Raw genomic sequence first — 14,221 nt, 5'->3', positions numbered from 1 at the left:
AATAACAAGGACTGGAAGCTGATCTGTCATCCTTTTTTTCCTTTTGCACCTGAACAGTAGACCCAAAAGCCTGGGAAAATGACAGCCCCAGATGACATTAGTGCTTGTGGCTGATTTACAAGAGGGAGCAGCTGCATTGATGTACGTGGCCCATGTGTAAGCCAAGCTGAGAAGTTGGAGCTAATTCAGTACAGAGTTTTACTCAGTAAAATCCCATAATCAGTTGGCAGCAGGAGGAAAATCTGAGAACAGGCAAGAATGACATCAAATATTGACTTCATTCAAGATGAAATTCAAGCAAAGGCAAGAGTGCAGAGTAATTCACATGGGAATAAAAAAGAAATCAGACCTGACATATGAAGCATAATTTGTGGAGACAAATCAAAAGGAAAAACTATTCTGTATTTTAACACCACAGCACTTACGACCTCTAGAACCTCAGCAAAACAGCATGTAATGGAGATCTTGTACATTTGTTTTGGGGAAAGAGAGCAGGATACTGGGAAATGCTGCCCCTAACACAAAGGAGTGACACTGGCTACCTGAGCTGGAATATTCTCCACAATTATTCATGTTGTCCATAATTAACACTGCAAGATGAGAGAAGACACAGGTGGTGCATTACAAACAAGGTGCCAGTAAAATGTGAAAAGTAAAAGGATTTTATTGACTGATATGTTCTTCCTGAAAACTCATTGAAATGTACAAACTGGACATTGAGTAACTGATTTGTACATTCTGTAAGTTACACTGATTCTTGCAGCCACTTGAAAGAGAGAGTATTACTTTCACTTACAGGATGTTCACATCATTGCAGACACCAAAAGGGTTGATACATTCTAGTCTAAAAGTGAAACCAAAATAGAACTGGACATAATGGTACACTGCTATATGCCAATCCTATTGACTCAACATGCGCCAGTTTCACACATCAATTTGTTAAGTACCTACTGTACACTTAGTGAAACACCCGACCAAGCAAATGTCTGAAGTCATGATTGCTTATTAAATTAAACCCCTTTTCCTAGACTTCCACCTTAGCTGTAGAGAGAAATGTGTTTAACTGAACCGGATTCCCTGCAGAACATTCAGACAACTACATCTGGTCAGTACCTCTTTGAAAACTGTAGGTTACACTTCACTGTGGGTGTAGAGATCTACACAAAGATGTGGTTGGTTTCAACAGGCTTCAGAGGCCTTGCAAAACACAATGCCCTGTTCTCTGTCCATAAGCTATCACCTGACAGACTATCCTCAATTTATGATTGCTTATTGGTAACTTTAGAGCTACCTGCTGACTCAGGCCTGCCAGAACAGCAAGGGCATATTTCAGAGCTGCCCGAGGGCTTCAGAGCTTCACATCTCAGAACTTCCATGTTTGCTTTTAGAAATACGAGTCACATAATGCTAGACAAAGGCCACAACAACTGTAACATTCATTCTGTTGCTGTTACTGAACTCTGGGCATTGTCTATGTAACAGAAGATATTAAATACTGTATGCCATACTTAACCTGAGGAGCTGTCTCACAGAGGAACTCATGTATGTCTTTGTACTTGTTTTCAATTAACCAACATTTAATTCCAGTCCTGTATTTCTTGCTTTCTTGGTACAATCCTAAGAGCAAAAAGCCATTAGATTCTGAAGAAAAGAGGTCTCTTTTATAAGCTCAATACAGTACTTTTATATTTCAGACTATGATATACAATGTATACCATAAATTAATTTAAGACAAATACTTGTCACTTTATCTATGTAGGCACAAGTAAATCAGTGACTTTACTGAAGCGGAGAAATCTTCAATGGTATCATGATTCTGGACTCCATTTCCTGAATAAGGGGCACTGAAAAAAAAGGAGACAGGGTTTAACATCACTAAGAGAGATCATGAGCAGTTCTGCACACTCAGTTTGAACTGGTATTATTGTCCTCAAATTACTCTCCTAGCTAGTGCATGCCAAGTCATCAGCAACCACTGACATTCCTGTAATTGAAGCATTTTAGTTCTATTCCTTTCCACCATAAAGAAAATAATCTTACATTTTCCTGGCATACTTCCTTTGAAATGTAGCCTGTGGTACCCAAATGTGTGCTGCTTAGCATTAGGTGAGGTTTGTTATGAAAGCTATCTTTGATCTCAAAGATCTCCTGGCTTCTAGTTCCAAAGTCGAAATTCCCTTTTCAAAGGAATGCAATTAACAAGGCTCCTGTATTGCACGAAATATTAGAGGGAATAATTTAATATAAATTTCACTACTGGCTCCCTACATTTTTGGGCACAAACTTAAGATGCTTTGTACACAAATCTGTGCTTCTACAGGAGAGGTGCTTGAATAAAAATATACTATTAATGTAGCAATCTTTTAGCAAGTTTGTAGGATCAGTTGCAAAATTCACTTTACAGCTTAGTGAAATGTCCCTCCTTTCCCTTCCAGTAGAAAAACTGACATACAGACAGAAGCACAAGAGACGCAAAACTTAGCACTGTGCAATCTCCTAAAAGAAGAAAAATGATGGCATGCACAAAAGTCTACCTCCAGCATTCCAGTGAAGTTAATAGGTTACCTGTGTAATAGACTAGCTCATCCCAGCCTGGTTTATGCCATGCAGCATTCCTTATATCTTCTCTGGTTTGGAGATCTTTGTAAGCTGGTGAGGGAAAACAAGCACAAAGCTTAGAAGCAACTCTTTTTCTTTCTACACATGAATAGCTCTCTTAAAAGTATTCTACTGCATGAGACTGCAAACACTGGGAAGGAATAAAGCCAGAAGTTCTTTTCCACAAAAAGGAAAAGCTCCCAAACTCATGCAAATAGAAGGAACTGGAGAAAAGAGGGAATGCCTTAGACACAGGTAAGACAGATAAAGCAGGAGTTTATATGAATGCTGTCAGATTTCTAATGCTGGAATGAAATACTCTGAATTGTTGAGATGTGAAGACACTACTGGGTATTTTCTAAATTAAATATTAGATTATGAGTTTCTTCAAGTTGAAACAATGGTAAAAGCAGGTAAAACATTTGTGGAGACTAACACACAGAGAAAGCCAAAACACCATGATGTAGTAATGTAAATAAATGCTTGACTTTCTTTTTTGTAGGTATGGTGTATGTGATGCTTGAAACTAAACTGTAAAAACCTGACTTCAGCATGAATGGGGATGGAGAAGAGAGATGGCAGGACATCACTTGTCATGGTTATGCTACTGAAAGCAAACAAGTAAGTCACTAATAAGAGAGGGCCATGAGAAACTGTGGATGAAAATAGAATGAAACATGAAATGTTCACTTCTGTTTGCTTGTTTGAAGAATAAAGCTACTTACACAAAATCAAGAAAATCAACACCGTCAATGCGAAACAAAAAAATCCCAACACCCTTTAAAGACATTCCTTTGCCTCTTGTAAAAGCCTTGTCTCCTGGGCAAAGTCAGTCTGCTGGGACCTGATTCGGTGAGATAAAAGCAGAGAACACAAATTTACCCCAGAGGTGATGAACCATATACAGCTGTCCAATCTGTGAGAAAAAGCCTCCAACTGCTTCATTATTATCCTGTCGGAAACGAATTGCACGAGCCCTACAGAAGAGCAAAGCAGCCATTAAAAACAGCAGATCTGGGTAGGAAATAAGTCATGGCTAAAAGGAAAACAGAATTGAAAGTAGGTGAAGTGTTTACAGCACTTGCACTACACACTTCCACAATTAAAAATAACAAAAGCCTCTGCAACACACTGCTCTTCAGCACTAAGTATTTAAAGTATGCCTCAGTATCTTGTTACAATGAGTTAAAATTGGAGGCCCATGGTTTTACTAGACTGTGCATTAATCATTCGTCAAGGTTAGATGCAGTATAAAGATAACTGCTGGACCAGTGCAAAGTGGCAGGCCATTGTTATAGCAGGTTCTTCTAAACCAAAATATTTGAGTTTCAGTCATACCACTCTCATTTACCACAGATTTTGTGGTAGTGGAATACAACTCCTAAGTTCACACAGACCTTTGCTATGCAGCTGTCCTATGCAATGCTCCCTGATTTGTTGTGTAAATAAGATTAATACTTCTCTTAAGAATTAATCTGCTGCAACTTCTAAAACAGATTGGCTACCACTATAGATTGAATTGTATCAATTACAATGGCATGTCTGAAAATCCAAGTCCTCACCTTTGTCAAACTAATTGAAAATACTTCAAATTGTGCATCTATCAACCATTAGAATTGCAAGGACAGTGAATGCAAACTGAACAAAACTTACACTAGTTTTAAGTCAGACAAAATCAGAAGCATATACTGAACAGAAGGCTGTCTCAAATGCTTTTAACCTCGGTATTAAAATGGAAATGTGCTGCTCAACAGCTTTTCAAGCAGCAACTTGTCTTTTAAAGATTAAAAGAGCAAAGATTTAGCCCATTTAAAGCAAAAGTATGTCAGCTTCTTGTGGTTTGTGAAAGATCAACACTGTCTTAAGGAGTTAAGTGCAACCCTTCACTAGGCTTTTTGATGAAAATAAATGGTTTCTGCTATATTACAGCGAGCTAAAAGGGTTATGAGAAGGAAAGCTACACTACAAAGCCCTCAGTGTTGTTTGCATGCAGAATTCCCCTTTCTTTCCTCGAAGGATAAATTAAGGGCCAAAAAACTGTCCTACAAGTTGCATAAGTACAGAAGCAGGCCATTAACTGGGAGACTGAACTGCTTTGGTACCATCCTGCCACCTCCACTTCATGACTTTTTGACATACGTCTCCCAAACACGAGAAAACAAGTGTTAAAGCAACACTTACCAGTAATTTCCCCACTCAATCATTGTTCCAGGCTACAAAAATCAAAATAAACTGTAGTTTAAAGAAAGTTAGAATACTTGGACAGTTTTCAGAACATTTACATATGGAAAACACTGTGTATTAACAAAATCACTTCCTTTGAGTGATAAACATAGTATAACCATCTTTAATTACTCTGTTTACTTACTGTATTACTTCTTAGTCATCTGCCTGAAGTTCCCTTCAAATGAAAACACACAGGCTTCAACTCTGCAGATGTTAGTATCTTGTTGGAGCCTGCCTTCATTTTGGACCCCCCACTTTGAGACCAACTCAGACACCAGCTTTGCTAAGAACCACATTTCTAAGATGAGGTCTCTATTCCATCTGTATTGTATAAACACGCTTTGAACATTTTACAACAGCACAGAGCTTAAAAAAGAGAGAGAAAACAATTAAACTTACTCTAAGTTGATAGGATCTCAGTTCATAAATATTAGGCCCCGCTCTGGGAACAGGTTCATTCCAGAAACTAAATTCCAACAATAACTGGTTCTTGCGGGACAGAAGCATGTTACCTCTTTCTTTGCGGAACTCTGTGAATTCCTAAAAACCAATGTGATCACTGTCAAAGCGTGTATTATGTTTCAACAACAAAAAGCAGTACACCATGTGATGGCATAGGGGTTTTTAATGCTGTCTTGGGATTTTGGGACGTGGAAATCCTTTAAATTGTAAAGGCATCTGAATTCCCCTGGCATATTTGATGATTTCGAGTGGCATGTTTCCACAGCACTAAGTGAACTTGTTTCATAAAGTATCCAGGTTACTAAACCTCAGTGTTCCTGAGTATGAGAACAGAAAGAGGTTTCTTTCAGGAAGTAATGAGATACAGAAGCAAAAGCAGGTACCCAAATGTGCAGTTTCTTGCTCTGACTATTATTTGTTCTCTTCTGAGTAAAATAACCATTGTAACAAAATGAACACGATTTACCTTATTTTGACGGAGTTTGTTCATGACCTCATTGAGAGCTGGATACCCTCCCTCGTATCTCCACAGATGAACTGAAACAGACAAAAGGAACCTTTTTCAGGGATGTCACAGACCTGAGCTAAATCTTATGGAATGTCACAGTATAAAATGCTGTTCATACTACATAATTATACAGAAAACAGGAATCAGGTAAGATGTTTAAAAGTAAATGTCATTAAAGGAAGCATTACACATAGGAGCATTTTAAAAATAATGGAATCATCTGCTTTTGGAAGAAGGTTCTCTTGGCGAATTTTGCCATCTACTCTGAAGATAACAGGGCAATTTCTGAAAGGGCTTTTTGTTGCCATGCTTTGGGATGACTTTACATGACTGTAGTTTCAAGTATCCTCAATGTCAGAGGATAACTTAATTCCAAAAATGTGCTTTATACCAATTTCATCTACGAGCAACAGGGGGGTAGACTTGTTAATTCAGTAAATTATGCAAGCACAAAAAGCAACACATTTTCTGTAGGACATGAAAAACGATGCAAATGCTGGTTTTGAGGTAAACATTACATAAAAGGCAGAAGGTATCTGAACATGCTAGAACTGCTACATTTGCTAGGATCTTCCCCATAAAAACATATTCAGAACAGGTATCCACCTTTAAGTTTTTTCAAATCATTCTCTCTTCAATAAATCATAATAAATGCCTTTAATAAATTATAACAAGATGTATTTACAAGCACTTAATATAGCAAGGCAACAATATTTCACCTCGAAGAGTCACAAAAGCTATTTTCTCTCCTGTAAAGCAGTCCTATGCCTGTTCTCTCCAGGAGAGCAAACTGGAGACTAATGTAAGGCACTTCACTATGACAGCAGATTCATTCAGTGCATCTGCTTCTGCTGTCTTATCCCCAGGGCAAATTTGATTTATCCACCTAATATTAACATAGCCTGGGCACAAATACTGAACAAGTCAAAACCCAATAATCTGCTTCATTACACTGCTAGAACTGCTGCAATAACATTTTCAAGGCAAGCTATGGATGCAATCACATATACAGTCGGTGTTGATATGTTACAAAAGCAACAAATGAGACTTGGCTAAAATATTCTCATTTCAACTGTCTTCATTCCCCAAATTTCCCTCAACTTTTAGAATTGTTTCACAGACATTGGCTGGTTTATCTACTGCTACTTCTTTGCATTTGTTCAGTGGCAATATTGCAATATGCTGCGAATGCAAGACCAATTCATGTGTACATGAGTGTAGTTTTAATAACAAAGCAATTACATTGATATTAGCATAGCTCTAACAATGGAGCTACAAAACCAACTAGGTAACAAATATCAGTACACCACTCTGTGGCTTCCCATTCCTTCAATTTCCAAGAGCCTAGGGAATTTTTCAGGTTTTCTCTCTACTCTAGACTCTGTATTTACCTCCGAGGTAGCTCTTCAGTCATTTCTAGTTTCACCACACTTTCAATCTGCACAGTTAGGCAGTATCCTTCTATGAGTAGGAACAAAAATATTCTAACTTTCCTCCAGTAAAGGCCTAGCTTATTGCTGAGTTTACAATGCAATCATTTCTTTTTCAGATGGCATGAATGATTTGCACTCATTATCATACAGCAATTACAGCATGAAAGTCTGAGTAAAGCTTTTTACACTGGCCAATGCATGATAAACTCTGTCTTTGTAAGCCTTTGCCTTTACCCTAAATATTAAGGTACATTATCTGTGCCCACAACATATGAGAGGACCACATTTCACAAGCATTTCCCGGAACTGTTAATCTACCACCTGGAAAACATGAAAGTGTATTAACAGTATGACAAATTTTAGGAATTAATGCTTTACTGTCAAACTCAACAAGACAAAAAGCAAGCACTGTAAATGTTAATATGACTATTGATAACTGATGCACACACACCCTCACTGTATGCATTGCTAAAGGTTTACTGTCAACAGAGATGATTTAAAGAGAAGAAACCTGCCAAGCACACGTTTCACTTGTATGGTTTTACATTCTGTTGTACTTCTATCTCCTACCAGCCTGATCTTGCTCTCCGTACCACGTGTTCCAAGTCCCCACCAGTGCACATGGGTAGTGTTTTTCTTCATGAATCTTTGGCAGCACCTCTTGACTTGAAAACAAGGAATACAGACACTATATTGCATTTCCTTCAGGGAGGCTACAGTTGATACGTATAACAAATCACCACACGTTTATCATTATGGTATGAAAATTCATAAGCTCTACTTTTCAGAAGAGAAAGCTGAAATACAAAGATGTGCTACACAGGGGAAAGATAGCTACAACACTATGGAAAATTAAGGGAAATGTTACCATTTCTTAGCCTGTATGACACATACACAGCATAGTAGAATTCTTTCGATGCAATACATTATGTCTGTCACCTAAAAGGTTATCCAACACATTAGGAAAATAAATATCAGGATGTCTCACTTACAGAAAACACAGCCTAACTACATGGGTGATATGCTTTGGGAAAAGCTTTCCTTTATCAAGGGAGGTAGAACACACAAAAATAGGAAAGGACAGTCTTCTGTACCAGTTACAATGCTATTAACTGTGGAGTTGAATGAATAAAACCAAGTATTTGGACAGATCAAATGATGACTGTACTTCACAGTATGCAGCCTTACTCCTTCCTACCATTTCAGAAAGTGGTTTTCATTTGAGTCAACTTACCCATGGAAACATCCAGTGAAACTGCCTTAAAAATATCCCCAACACAACATTTCTGTTTGACTATTTCCAGTATCCCTAACAGTTTTTTCAGACTTTAAAAGTGGCCTACATTAGCTTTAGGAAATTAAGTCTCACTGACTGCTGACTCATTGAAGACAGCTTTCCTTGCACTGTACTTTGATGAATAAGCCAATTAGGCTGGTTGAACTTCACCTTTTCCTATTTTTCCCTGAATCATTACCCCTCTTACTCAGTTTGGCTCATAGGCAACGAGGCTCTGCACAATGGCAAATAATAGGCCGGCCTTGGGCTGAGAGTCATTAGATAGGAATTTTCCTCTTGATTCTGGCACTGACTTTCTAGACAACCTTGACCAAATTACATTTCAATTTGTACCTCACCATTTTTCACTACACAGTGTAAATAAGATAGAACGACTTTCCAAGGCTGTTTCATAATCAGTTCATTTTTGCAAAGCATAGTGAGATCCTAGAAAGGTAGCTTTAAACAGGAATGCTAAATTATTACTATAACCCTAAAATATATTTTGTTGCAAATTATAGAAAACCCCCACCCATATAATACCTTATGAACACCATCTTTTTCCTTTTTAAAAATAACTGTTCCTAATTCTTCTGAAGGGGTCCTCACCCACCATCATTCACTAAGTACTCTCATAACAGTCTTCATGACATTATTTCTTTATTCATACACAGTGACCAATCTGTATTCTGATTTGCTATAAAGAGTAAAGAATTAATCTGTTCATCTTTAATTTAGAGAGAGGAGGGAGGGAAGTTCAGAGAGGCTTTGGGTTTTTTATTCCTCTATTCTTTTCTCCTTCCCTGGAATACTAAAATTTGCTCTGGATTAGGACAGATCTAACCACATGTACTTCACCTGATTGCTGTCAGTAATTTCCTTCTTTGCTACTGTCTCTTTCCTTGAAAATAAAAGCCTTTGCTTTCACTCAATATTTAGGTAGCTCATGAGATAACGCAGAGAAATGGTTCCTTCTTGTATAAGTGGACATGTTTATATTAAGCTTTTAAACAGAAAGCTGGTTGAATGCTAACTGTGCTTCTCTATTTATTTTTTAAACAAAAAAGCTAAATATACCTTATGACTGAGTGTTATTCTAGTGGATTTCTGTGTTTGTATAACAAGGAAAAGAGTTTTGGGTTATCTAGCCAAAGGCTAGTACAGCCAACCAGTAACAGAGTAAAGGACATAAACTAGGAGTTGTGAACTTCTTCCCCACCCTCCAGCCCAGATGGTGTTCTCACTGATATATCACACTTAAAAACACTGATTGCAGTAGGGTATCATTATGATAAGAATGTTTGTTTAACTGACAAGATGATCACTGTCAGTGAGGCAGCTCTGCTGTTTTGAAACATGTGAGGCTCACTGCATTTCCAAATCCAAACATACAGCTCTTGAAGAGGCAGTTGTTCTGGCTCCAGAGGAGTGATTATAAGGCAGAAGAGGACTAAGATTTCTGTAATTTCAGCCTTGAAGTAGTAAACTTAAAATTTTACTAATTTTATACATTTTATAAAGCTGTAACTTTCTGGAAAACCCATTAACTACTGCTCCCTTTGAGGATATGACTCCAATGCCAAGATCCTAGTCAAGGATTTGCATAGCTCTTTATAAGCAGATCTCAGCAACATTACTTTTATAGAAGGATACAGATGAGCTGAGAAAAAGTCAGCCCCTGGGTTTTTAAAATATCCTCAAAGTTACACTTCAGTTTCATACTATCATGTAGTTTTACTTACCACTGATCTTTCCCTTTCCTTCCTGCATGCAGACAACCATCCTCAACACATTCCTACATGGCAGCTGGAGTGGGACATCCTAACCTACCAGGATCTACCTGCACGGACTAGCAATTGTAAGACAACTAAGGGAAGAGGCAGAGCTGTTCCAACAAATATCACCAGTGTTTTCACAACAGGCATAATCCTAAATTGCAGCTTAGGAAAATGATACCTCCAAGAGGGAAGGCAGGGGCTAAAATGAGTAAAGTATCTATTGCCATTTCTCTCCAAGAAAAATATGACCTATTTAACCCCATACCCTGAATGTAAAAGCAGAATTTTTCCACCTCCCCTCTAAATAATTACGATATTTGCCAATACAGTTTGTGATCAAATCAACATGTCTAAACCATGAAAACAGAACACACACACACTTACCAAAGCTTGTTGTAGGCGTCTAGATATTCTGGTTTTACATTGTGAACTGAAACAACAACATTACGTGAGAAGTGCAGGAACAGAATGAAGAAGTGGTAATGTGAAATATAAAAGTATCACTCACTCTGTAGTTTATACAGACTGCTGGTCTCTCTTTTGGCTAGAAGGTTGGAGTGAGCATCTTTCCTTGGATCGACTTTGCGAACAAATAGCGACTTTAACCAACTGTCTTCACGAGGTCTGCTAGCTGAAGATGCCAGCCCCCTACATGTTAACAAGTACATGATACTGTCACTGAGTGTGTCCTGAAAATGTCCACAATCAAGTTTAATGCAAACAGTATCATAACACACAGTTACATACATGTCTGTTACCAAAACTTTCCATGGAGCCGCTTCCTATCAAGGTAAGGGCAGTTCTTTCCCCACTGCGATTCACCCTCTCACACACCATTTTACTAAATGAAGAGCCAAACAGTTAACCATCCACATTTATTCTTTGGGCACATGGCAGGGAATGGGTGGATGGCTGCTTTTGCTGCCTATTCATCTGCTTTGTAATCCCATGTCTTTACTCAGGAATGCTGGGTCTGTCCTGATGTACACAGACAAGAGTGAAAAAGAGCAAAAAGACACTGTGCATAAGGGAAAATGTGTACAGTGTAAACAGGAAAGTAACTGCCATATGTTCCTTAAATATAGCTCCAAAAATGAAAAGTTGAATAGCACATCTTTCAACACACAAAAATACAATGCAAGTTTAATTTGGGAAAAATTACAAGTGGCAGGAAACAAATAGCCTGCAAATACTGCAATTCCAAATCCTGGCAACTGTACTATGCAGGGGTACAGGTCCCATTCTTTGTGCAACATCCACAATTTCCTGCTCTTTGAAGCAGAAGAATTTCACTCTTTTTCTGTGTAAACTTTATACAGTTTCTATACACTTCTAAAATAGCACCATTTCTCTTTACATCACAGTACAAAAAACATTATCATTAACTGTGCTTTTTTGTTAAATGATGTGTTAAAGGAACTATGCTTTTTTCCAGCTGACAGGAACACCCTCACTCCCCAAAACTTGTGTGCAAGAGGACAAGAAAGCTGATGTACTCGGCTGCTTCTCTACAATGCTTCTCTACAGGGGACCCCAATCTCAAATGTCTTTTCTGCTTTTCATAAGAAGCACCTCCTTCAATCTGCCTCTTTTGGATATAGGGTTTCTCCTGAAATACTAAAATACTTCTCTGACATACTGAGAATGTAGCACCACAGCTGGAAATTTAAACTTTTTGCCACCTCAGAAGTCAATTTTTCACTCCTCATTACTGACTAAGAGCTCCAGAAGATAGCTATCAATGCAATCTTCAGCTATAAAGCTGTCTTCCAGATAGCAAAAGCTTGTGACAATCATTCAAGGGGGGTGTAAAATATAGGGAAATTTTTGGGAAAGAAAATCTCAACTTCCTTTAGGAAAAATACCTTCCTGAACCTGCCTGTCTGTATTACACAAAAGTAGTTCACACTAGAAGTGTTTTTCATCAACCTTTTAGTCTCAGTATCTGAAAATAACATAAAGAACTGGTTCACCCAGTGGAGCAGGATGGAGGCAACAAGCTACTTCAAAGCAGAGAAACAGTAACAACCAGAGAACAACTGCAGCTGAGCTGACCTTCAATGTTAAAGAATAATGAGTAAATACCTTATAGGTGCATTTATTGAAAACGGTGCCTTCTTTGCCCCCAGGCGAACACATGAACATGTTACTGTGCTGAAAGCTGAGCAGCCATTCCCGAGTACAAGCATTTAAAAGGGCATTCCATGATAAGGCTGTTGCCTCAGTAGTGTTGTCACAGGTGCTACAGGAAAACAACCTGCCCCAGATGATGGGGGGCAAACCCTACCAAATAAATCCAGGTTGTTTTAGCAAGCTCCCTTAAAGTAAGCATTAATGCTCACTGGACAGCAAACAGGGCTCTAGGAGACAGAACTCAATCCCAGTCCTGAAGTGTTTGGGGTTTTTTTCAACTCAGACCTATAAATTATCACCATTTCCTCCCCTTTATTAAACAGAATTAGCAAACTAATATTTAGAATGCTCTTCTATGAGGATTATTGTTTGCAGCAACCTTTGAAGATTAAAGAGACAAATAATCATGATGCTTTCTTTTGTGAGCCACCTTCAGCAGCAGCAAGAGCAAGCTGGAGTTACGGGGATAATACTGAAATTGGGAGAGTCTCATGTCTTGGATGTTAAACTGCACCCAAAACTGGAGCTATATTTAATTTTCAATACAGTGAAGTAATACTTTACATTTATGTAAAATCTTTTACCCAGCAACTGTGAAGTTCCTCATGAACAACGACTAACAAATCATGACCATCCACCTAAATATACACTTTACTTACAGTAAAGAATGGTATTTACACATATATAACTTTATTCAGTTTATTATATTTATGAAATATTCACTGCACCCAACCCGAGATGCTGGGGCTCTATTTTTCATGCATATCCTCAGAGAAGTCCTACACTTCTAGCCTCCTTCTAGACACCCACAAATCAAGAAGTCCTGCACTCACTGCTGATTCACTTGTGTGGGCAGCATGTACCCAAGATTAGCAACTGGACTGCCACTTGTAAGCATCAACCACAAATGAGTTCAAAACTAATCCATCATCCAAAAAATCTACTTTTAATCAACATAACACTATGCCCTACAATAATACCTGCTCCAAATAAACAGATACTGGAACTAAACTGTTCCAAAACCCAAATACCACTGATGAAAATGTGAATATACACCTAGAACACACGTAGACACTCTATATGGAATTACCATCACACTTCAGTTTTTGTTTTCTGGGAACAATACTGATTAAAGGCACTGCTTGACTTGCCAACATGTTCTTACCCTACAAATGTTAACTATGGGCTTAGCTTTCTTGCTACAAAGATCTGAGGCTGTGAACACAATGCTGAATAGCTTGCTTAGATTAAAAACAACGGTGAAAACACTTCTATCCCACTTAGCTGCTGCTTTAGCACAAACTGGGTGGGAGGTATCTGGAGAAATACTTAGATTTTGTAATAACCCATGTCTGCCTGGAAGAGAAAGAAAAACAACTTGTCTGTAATTGGCAGGTTTTGATCTGTGGTCTAAACAAAGTTTATTTGAAACTAAAACATGCACATAACACCTTGCAACGTATACACTCCACAATCCTCCGTGTTCTTCTTTTGAACAGCTGCTCGCAGTGATGTCTTCAGCCTCGCACAGGGGCTGCTGCCCATACTGAGGTTTGAGACAGCATGGAGGGAAAACACATGTAGATCCATCCCAGCTTGGGTGCTTCTGTTTGACACCCAGGGAGCACATGTGTTTGCATCCTACACCCAACATGTGTGCACGTCTGTGCCCTGAGAGCTCTATGTGTACCCTTGCCCCCCAAGGGGTGTGCATGTGTCTGACCCTGCACCCATCAGACATGTGGGTATGCAAATGTCTGCACCCCAAACGTGATGGATGTGTCTGTATGTGCCCCTTAACACCTGC

The 14,221-nt window shown here is 38.5% G+C and overlaps 1 protein-coding gene across 1 annotated transcript; it reads right to left on the bottom strand.

Annotated features, from left to right (window-relative positions):
• Nucleotides 1–1,402: 1,402 nt before the first annotated feature.
• On the bottom strand, nt 1,403–10,949 carry GBAS (glioblastoma amplified sequence). Its single transcript, XM_010024271.1, has 9 exons — nt 10,790–10,949; nt 10,666–10,711; nt 7,798–7,892; nt 5,753–5,823; nt 5,224–5,364; nt 4,780–4,811; nt 3,481–3,575; nt 2,566–2,649; nt 1,403–1,844 (listed from the first exon to the last, which is right to left on the bottom strand). The coding sequence occupies exons 1-9, from the start codon at nt 10,947–10,949 to the stop codon at nt 1,780–1,782; spliced, it is 789 nt and encodes a 262-aa protein (XP_010022573.1). The 3' UTR covers nt 1,403–1,779.
• Nucleotides 10,950–14,221: the final 3,272 nt, after the last annotated feature.

Source organism: Nestor notabilis, unplaced genomic scaffold (genome assembly GCF_000696875.1).
Source record: "Nestor notabilis isolate BGI_N333 unplaced genomic scaffold, ASM69687v1 scaffold24540, whole genome shotgun sequence".
Lineage (NCBI taxonomy): Eukaryota > Metazoa > Chordata > Aves > Psittaciformes > Psittacidae > Nestor > Nestor notabilis.
This window is presented reverse-complemented; position numbering and strand designations above follow the sequence as displayed.

What these genes read in the sequence shown, in the direction of transcription:
- GBAS (XM_010024271.1), bottom strand. Translation starts at nt 10,949, where the DNA reads ATGTACTTGTTAACATGTAGGGGGCTGGCATCTTCAGCTAGCAGACCT. An exon ending in CAGTCTGTATAAACTACAGA is followed by an intron (nt 10,712 to 10,789) that starts GTGAGTGATACT and finishes TTGTTGTTTCAG; the next exon opens with TTCACAATGTAAAACCAGAA. An exon ending in TGAGCTAGTCTATTACACAG is followed by an intron (nt 1,845 to 2,565) that starts GTAACCTATTAA and finishes CTTTTTTTTCAG; the next exon opens with TGCCCCTTATTCAGGAAATG.